Source organism: Terrapene carolina, unplaced genomic scaffold (assembly GCF_002925995.2).
Source record: "Terrapene carolina triunguis isolate 2854851 unplaced genomic scaffold, T_m_triunguis-2.0 Scaffold427, whole genome shotgun sequence".
Taxonomy (NCBI): Eukaryota; Metazoa; Chordata; order Testudines; family Emydidae; genus Terrapene; species Terrapene triunguis.
The window spans coordinates 1-8,632 of NW_020664778.1; the positions used below are offsets into that span (position 1 = coordinate 1).

At 60.8% G+C, this 8,632-nt stretch overlaps 1 protein-coding gene across 1 annotated transcript; it reads left to right on the plus strand.

Annotated features, from left to right (window-relative positions):
• Positions 1 to 825: 825 nt before the first annotated feature.
• On the plus strand, positions 826 to 6,660 carry DRC1 (dynein regulatory complex subunit 1; the record flags this gene model as incomplete). The annotated part of the gene is made up of 7 exons (XM_026658324.1): positions 826 to 971; positions 2,235 to 2,324; positions 3,259 to 3,345; positions 3,728 to 3,924; positions 4,500 to 4,643; positions 5,451 to 5,553; positions 6,531 to 6,660. Coding segments are annotated over 7 exons (824 nt in total), but the record flags the coding sequence as incomplete, so codon positions are not given.
• Positions 6,661 to 8,632: the final 1,972 nt, after the last annotated feature.

An 8,632-nucleotide genomic window follows, 5' to 3' on the forward strand; every position in this document is an offset into this window, starting at 1 on the left:
TCATTCACACCCAGCAGCTGGGGCTCCCCTGGGTGGAGCCTGACTCCTGGTTCCTGGACAACGTGGGCCCCATCGTGCACCGCAAGGCAATCAGATCTGCCAGCAAGCTGGCCCAGGAGGTGATGGCATTAACAGGTGGGACACGTGGCGTCTGTAATTCCCCCAGGATCTCAAAGTCCTTCCCATGCACTGATTGCTGACACCTCCCTGCACCCCATCCCGGAGGAGGAGGCTGAGGCCCAGAGGGGTTCAGCGACTTTCCAGGAGGGCTCAGTGAGTCCTTACGAGGCGGGGATAAACCCCCTGGCCCCCAAATCTCAGTGCCCTGCTCTGCTTTGCCTCTCCGGGGTGTGGAAGGAAAGCGAAGGGACCTGTCGTCATTGTAAATCCCCTGGGACAGCCAGACCAGATCTCTTTCTAATGACATGCGCCTCTGCCCGCTGGCCGAGGCTGGGGTGGCATCACAGACAGCCCTGCACCTTTTCTGCAAATCCTGTTTTAAAATGGAAACTCCTCCACTCCCAACCACCCCGCACCCCCCTGCTCCTCATTGTCTCCAGCTCCTAGAGGCCAGTGCAATGACAGCCGCACCTGCTGCTGTGAACTGCTTGCTGAGGTTTGCATCAGCTGCTGAAGTGGTAACCACACGAGATGGCTGGCACTGCTTCCAGACAGGCCTCCCAGCATCTCCCCTTTCATGGCTCTCCATCCAACAGCCCTCTGACTAGATTCCTGTGCTGATTCCCCGGGGGTGGTTACCTGTGCCAGGTGAGGAGCGCAGCAGGTGACGGGTCTTCTGAGCTTCCCTCTCCCCTTGTGCTTCAGAAAGCAGCCAGCAGGAAGAGGAGGAGGAGGGTGTGGAGGGAGGAAGAAAAGAGGCAGCAGCGGAGGCTGGAGAGGAAGTTAAACCTCCCCGGCACATCTCGGTGAAGTCTGTCAAACACATCCTGGAGCTCCTGTGCGACGAGTCGGTGAGTCCGTCCTTGCCAGCTCCGACCGCAGAAGGCTCTGTGTTGGCCCTTCGCCGGGCCGGTCCTTCTCAGAACAGCTTCTTGGATCTGAGGATTGTCTTCTTTTCCTGATCCCCCACTCTGGCTTCCAATGGGTTCAAATGTCATCCGGTCCAGGGTCAGGTCCCCGTGCTTTCTACAGCAGCACCCGGCACAGTGCGGCCGTGATCTTCCACCTGCCCGGGCAGCATCTTTTGCTGCAGAATGTGTGTGTGAGGGGAGATGCTGACATGTGTTTGGTGCCACCTGCCTGCCACACCTTGGGGGAGGGGGTAGAACGGGGCTGGTGCAATATAGGATACATCAAAATGGCAATTAGCTAATCTGCGTTTGCAACAGCTTGTAGGGATCTAAAAACGTCCTTCCGGGGAATGTCCTATGGATCGGCAGGGTCAGACAGCTGTCGCGCCATGGCACGAGCCCCGGGAGATCCCCCTGCCAGGGTAAACACAGCCCTGCAGGAACTCACAGCCCAGCGCCCTCAGCTCTGCCAGTTGTCCAACAGCGACTCAGTGAGCGCGAGCCCTGCTGGAGACGGCTCGGGCCTCTGACTCAGTGACACCTTCCACATCAAACAGCTGCTGGACGGGGGTGTCACAGCTGTCACGTACCAGATGTGGCCTGCGTAGAGGGTCCACCCCAGAGGGATACACGGGTTTTTAATACACTGCCCGCAGTGGCTGTCACCAGCTCCTGTGAAGAGGGTTATACCTGGTGCCCCCTACTGGCAGAACAGTATAATTCAGTTTGGCATTCCCATACATCCTGTCCCAGCTGATGCCCATCAGACGCACTAGAAAGTGATCTCCAAGTGCACAGGGGGATGTGATTTCCGAGGTAACCAGGCCCACTGCCCCACCCTTATCCTGCTGTTGTGTGAATGCTAACCCCCCATGAGATTGGGCTTTTCCACACCCCAGTCTGTGGCAGGTTAGTGCATGTGCAGTGGGATTCGAATCCCCATTGCAAATGTTATTTAAAAACCTCTCTTAGTACGCCCAGGGCAGGAGGTTCAGAGCTGTGAGCTGTGCTACATTATAGACCTGGAGGAGAAATGTTCCCATCCCTCTGGATCACTTGAGTCCCTGTTATTTGAGCATGGAGGTTAGCACAGAGTAACTGGGCTGTGGCTGGCTCTGGGTGAGTTAGCGGCTTTGGGATCCTAGTGTGAATTGAAACACTCGCTCCTGTGAACTCGCCGTCTTCCTGTGATTTCCTTCCAAGGGCTTCCTGATAGAGAGCAAACTGCTGGGACTCCTGCAGCCCCTGGAGAGACACGAGCGCTCCCTGATGAGGCTGGACGCAATCTTTGCGGTTAGTTGGGCGTCTCGCACAAAGCACATGGGTTAGGGGCGCTGCAGGAACACACCCCAGAACCAGCAGGGTGTGCTGGGGAAGGAGTACGGCGCCTGCGGGCTGAGAGCTGCTGGTGGATGATGCAGCTCCACAGGGGCGGACCTGCTGAGATGCTGCCGTTAGAAGCTTGTCACCTGCAAGGGGGGGAAGGGAGGAGGGGCAAGTTCCGTGCACATGTAACTTCCAGTAGGACTCAGTGGGGAGATCTCGTGTGCTCTGGTCCGGGAGTTTAGCTGGGGAAGGGGCGGGGGGGAGGCTCCCTTCCCAAGGGGGATTGAAAGGCAGAAGGAATAAGATAGAGGGGATGTACCTGAAGCCAGTTCCTCCCTTTGCCACCCCTAGTGCCATCAGCTCCCACTCCCCTGACACTCCCTCCTCGCTCCCACTGATCCCCCATCCCCAATACACTCCTGGGCCTTCCGGCTCCCACCCTGTCCTGCGTTGTTCCCAGTACAGCCCTCCATTCCCCCCATGCAGATATCCCTGCCACTCCCCCTAAGACTCCACTTCTCACATCCCCTTCCCGCCGGGCCTACCCTCTTGAGGTCCTTTGTGGCCACCACCCTTTTGCCCGAAGAGAGCTGGGCTCCTCTCCCCTTATTTGGGAAGAGGGATGGGTTTGGAGCTGTGTGACATACTCTCTTTCCCTGGGGAAGCATGTGCTGCTGCAGGGCTCCCGGTGTCTGACATCTCACTGAGAGAGACCAAGAGCTTGACCTGAACCTGGTCTTTGACTTGCCCCTGCTGAGCACTCCTGCTGGTCCCGCGCCAGCCCCCTTTGCATTGGGAAGGGAAGGGCTGTGAATTTAGCTTAGGCCCCTGGGAAGGGACCAGAGCAACATCTCGGAGTCCCAGCTGCCACCTGACGTGCCGTTTCTCTGCCTTTCTCCAGGCCCTCGAAATTGACAATGAAGACGACGTGTATACGCTGGTGGATTTCTTCTTGAAGTTCAAAGCCCAGCAGGTCGTCTCCAGCCAGGTACGATGAACGTGGGCATTGTGGGATGAGACCCAGCAGCCCCGGGAGGTGATGGGGCTTGTAAAGTCCCGCACTGGGGGAGGGAGTTGGTGTCGCTCTTATCAAGAGAACAGGCGTGGTCCAGCGGCTGCAGCCATGACACCATTGAAATGGGTGAAGTCTAAGCTGTTTCCATCAGTGCTGAATTTGGCTCCCATGCCCCTGTGATTTGTGCCCAGTAAATACAGATGTCACTAAAGCAGGGCTCCGGATGGCTGGAAGCCTCCCGGGTTTGCAGTTTAGGGTAGAGGTGCTGTGGGCTGGGGGGAGCATTAACGGGTTAGCTGTAGTTGGAGCCTTGTGTGGCTGGAATTCACTCCCAGTGCATATGGCTGCCGGGCAGAGTAAGGAGTGGGCAGAGGAGCAGGGCCCTGAAGAACTCGCTGTGGATGCAGCAGACAACGACGCGGGATCGGCCGCCCTGAAGGAGGAAGGCACGGCCCATCAGAGCTCGGCGGCGTCACCGTCCTCTTTGCTCTTCCATCCCGATGACGTCCTCAAGGCCCTCAAAGCATTTGTCCGGGACTTCCAGAAGCCGAGGTGAGGTTGGGCCGTGCGCGGAGCTCGTTAGCTGGGAATGGGGCGGGGAGCTGGTTGGGAATACGAGGAGTAGCCCCTTGATCTGAGCATGTGAGCTGGAGGAGGGGCAAGGCCCGGGAACCGCGGGAGTGAGGCCGGGGAGAGTGGAAGAGGGGCATCTAGGCTGGGGATTGGCTGCCAATGCACTGGGCGGGTGTGCTGGGGTATAGAGGTTGGGCTGATCTGCTCAGCAGTGGAAAGGTCCCCGCCGTCTCCCCCAGGCACAACTGGTTTCTGTAGGTGACGTTGACAAGAGGTGGGGCAGGGTGGGTTCCCCACAGCGAGTGGGGTTCACTCGGCATGGGAGAGCTGTGCGGTGGGGAGCAAGTTGGATCGGGTGGGGTGAACGTGGTGGGGCAGGCAGACGTGAATGAACAGTTGTGGAGGAGAGGAGCCGGTTGCTGCCCGCAGGGAGCCGTGAGGCTAATGCCGGCGCTGCCCCAAGCAATGGCCCCTCCTTTCAGACCTGGCTGGGTGACTGAAAGGATGGGCAGAGCGGTGCCCTGAGCCCAGGGCTCCTCTCTCTGCCCCCGTAGGGACAAGCGGCCGCAGGTGAAGAAAGTGATGGAGGAACGGGACAACTCCAAGGACTCTGAGTATTGGGAGGCCCTGGCTCACGTCATCCCAGAGCCAAAGCTGAAGGTTTGGAACGCGCTGGAGGCGGCGTTGGAGAAATACTAGTAAGTGCCCCAGCCAGGGGCCCCCAACCATCCCACCCTCGGGTGTGAGGGCACCAGGCCTGGCAGTGCTGACGGGGCTTGTCGTTAGAGACGTGCTGCAGACACCAGCCCTCTGGGCCGCTTGCCCCCCAAGCTGCCAGTGCACACCTGGGGGGCTTGTCTTCACGTGGGCTCAGCTTGGGGGAACCTGCAGACACTGTCTGTACAAAGGGATAACTGGCCATTCATTAACTCCGGTGGAGTCCAGCTCCCAGTGGGGAAGCGCTGGTTTCTGGCCCAAGACCCCTTGCTGGGCGGTGGCTGGAGGTAGGGTGATCCCTGGTGGTGGGATAGTAGAAGATCAGTTTCTTGTATGTGGATGATTCATGTTTGGCTCTTTCCCATCTTTGAGTGCTCTGTAAATGACCAGAGCTTGACTCTGCAGCGCCTTTGATGGAGGTTTTCCACCAGTGACATTCACAGCATCAGTCACTCGAGCAGACAGAACCCTCCCCCCAGCTGAGCTTCCCAGCCCCTGGGCCCCCTGCAGTCAGTGGGGACCGTGCTATGTCAGTGGCGTTCTCCGGGGTACACTCAGCCGCAGAGGGTGAGCTGGGAAGAACACAGGATCCAACTGAAACGCCAGGGGCAATTTGTGGGCGACGCAATCGGTTTAGCTACGCGGGGGCACCGCTCACCCCCTGCTCTTGAGAAAAGCGGGGCCACAGCTGTACGTGTGAAATGCAAAGGGGGCATTAAAAGCCCCCAGGCCCCTGAGGAAGAGGCTTTGCCATCGGGAGGTTTCACCCATGTCCCTTCTTTGTGAAGCTCCGTGCTGAGCCAGCGGTCGAAGCTGCTCACCGATCTTGACGGGCTCCAGCAGCAGAACACGGAGCTGCACATGCTGCTGCATCAGTACCTCACCTCCAAGGTGAGTGGGAGAGCTGGTACCTCGCTGGGACAAGGGCCCAGGGCCTCTGGGAGCTTCCCTCACTGGCCGTTGGAGCACTATGTGAGTGCTCATTGCTAAGGGTGCCAGAGGCCATGCATGGCAGCTGCCCCCATGGCCCTGTGGCAGTGAGCAAGGGTGAGGGGAGGTGATGCAGCGTATAGCCGGCCCGGCTGACACCTCGCGGGCTGCAGGCAAGCAGAAGAGGTGGTTTCTGAGCGGTGGGAGGTGGAACAGGCTGGTCCTTGGAGCTGCAGCCAGGGCCTACCCGTGCATCCTCTGCCAGCCAAGATGGGCAAGTGGAGGGGTGGAGAGATGCCGGGGGGATGGGCAGAGGGCCAGGAGGGGCTCTGAAGGCCAGCAGAGGGTTGCGTAGTGGGGTGGGCCCAGCAGACACCTCTCCAGGGGGTGAAGTGATCGTGTGAGTGCAGAGAGAGGATGCCGTTGGGACAGATGAGCAGAGCAGGAGAGAGAAACCAACCCCGCAGTGTTTGGACTGAGATGGGCAAAGGGTCCTAGGTCCCCGGCGTGCAGGGTTAGCGAAGGTGCCAGGTTGGGGGACGGGGGGCACATGCAGTACGTGCCTTATTGTTCCACGACGTGAGTATTCAGGGCTGGGAATCTGGCGCTTTCCCAGACGCAGCACTCGCTGTACACGGAGAGGACAGGTGGGGATGAGCAGGGGACGCTCACTGTCCCTGAGCCCTGCTGAGCGGCAGTCACCTCCCATGGGAACGGGGAGCCCCAGTACTAGAGTCCGCCTGGCCCCCGCTGGGGAATACAGCAGCTCTTCTCCCCCCCACGGCTGGGAACCGGAGTATAACGCCAGCAGGCAGAGGGTAGTGGCACCTCGTCCCCGCCCAGAGTGAGGGCCCCGGGGACTCTTCCAAGCCAGTGGGTGTGGTGTGCCCCCCGAGAGCACCCTCACCCTCACTGTGGCCTCGGCTTGTCCTGCGCAGGTGAACAAGGAGCTGCTGATTCCACCCACCCACGTGATCGAGTTCACGCCGCCGTGACCGGCAGGGGGCCGGGAGCCCCGGCAGGCAGCCGGAGGCCGTTGCCGTACGTCCCTACCCACAAGCCCTCGGTGCTGGATCCGGGGCATTCCCTGGAGGGCAGCGGCTGGAATAAACCCCCCTTTAAAACAGCCGGGCTGCGGGTGTGTGACTGCTGAGGAGACACGCTACTCTGCCTCTTGATCAGCCCTACCCCCCGTGCACCGTGAGCCTCCCCCTCCCGCCCAGCCCTGGGGTCAGCCCTGGTCTCCCTCAGTGGGGCTGGGAGGTGGCCATGTTCTGGGGAGCGAGTTAATTAGAGACCGTTAGCCTGAGTGGTGGCCGTGCAGTGGAGTCCAAAGGGCACGTAGGAACAGTGTGTAGGCAACACCCCTCACCCCCCCGCATGAAGTAAGAGCCGCAACCTGGAGACACACATGGTGCCCGGCATGGCCTAGGCATGTGCTGTGCAAAGCGAGGCCCAGCTCTGCAGGCAGGACACGACGCACGTGCATTGCACGGCTGGGGAGAGCACGTCCCTGCTTCACTAACTGACACGGCTCAGTCCCGCGGGGGCCCCTTCCCCCACACGAGCTGAAAGGGCCACCTACAGCAATGGCCGGGGGGCAGGGCAGTGTGTGTGGGTGGGCCTATGCTGGGGAAACTGAGGCACTGAGTGTTTGTGACAGGTCCAAGCTCACGCGCCAGGGCAGCAGCAGCAGAGCCCTGGCTGGGTGTAAGTGCTAAACTCGCCCCGCCCTTTAACCAAAGACCTGCTGGCTGCTTCTCTTCCCAAAGCCCGGGCCTGCCTGCTTTGCTAAGCCACCAGGCGCTGTGCTGGTTAACAAGGGCTGCTCAAGTGAGACTGGTACACCCCTCCACCCCCGCTGCCTACCCGGGGGGTGCAGGTCGTTCGAGCCGACTGGTATCGCTGGGCCTAACCTCTACCACTGCGAGGCACCTTTATGTATAAAGCTGTGTCCCCGCCGGGGGCATCCCCCCCATATGCTACAATTACGCTGGTACAAAGTGGGGTGGGGGGACGTGCAGGCCTCAGCCTGGGGCCCAGGCACATGGGCCTAGTTTGGCCATTAACTGCGTGAGCCCCGTGACTTGTGAATTCCTGGCTAAACAGCCGTCTGGCTCTCTGCATTCTGAGGCGGCTGGGGGGGCACTTTGGATTCACCCTGATGGCTGTGGCGCTTCAGCATAGACTCTCCCTACGCTGACAGGAGGTCTCCGGTCCCCACAGGTAACCCACTGCCCTGGGTGGCAGCCTCCGTCTCTCACCCTAGGGCTGGCTCCAGGGGGGTTAGCTTGGCACAAACGTCCGTCTGGGCTGGCGTTTTCCCCACGCCCCTGAGCGAGGTGGCTACGGCGCCCGGACGGGTTACTGGTGCCCAGGCCGTAGGCTGCTCCAGCAGCACCAGGTGCGGAGCCAGCTCTCTGCCCGCAGTCCAGCTGGGGCAGGGCCTGCCCAGGGCCCTGCTCCGAAACCGTTCCCATTCGCCAACAGGCCAGGGCCCGATGCCTGCTGCAGGGGCCACGGTTCAGGGCAGGGTCATGCGCTGCTCACTGACCCCCCGCCATGTAAACATGGAACTGCTGCAATGATCGGGGGGGTGGGGTGTCAGACCCACCAGCACCATTGTGCAGGGCTCCTCCCCACCCCCCCGCCCCCCGGGTAACCACCCTAGGCCCGGGAGGGGGGGGGGGGTAGGCCCCGCCCCCCCGGGCCTTGCCGGCCCGGGCCGTCCTGCTCCCCTCCCCCCCCCCCCCCCGCTGCACCTCACTCTCTCATGCATGGTGCAGTTGTGCTGCTGGAATTTGGGGGCCCCCTTCCGCCCCCAGCCTATGCACAGGGCCGGCTCCAGGCACCAGCTTAACAAGCAGGTGCTTGGGGCGGCCAAGGGAGAGGGGCAGCACCTGCGGCAATTCGGGGGCGGCAGGTCCCTCACTCCCTCTAGGAGTGAAGAACCTGCCGCTGAACTGCTGCTGCCGATCGCGGCTTTTTTTTTTTCTAATTGCCGCCGCCGATCGCGATCGCTTTTTTTTTTTTTTTTTTT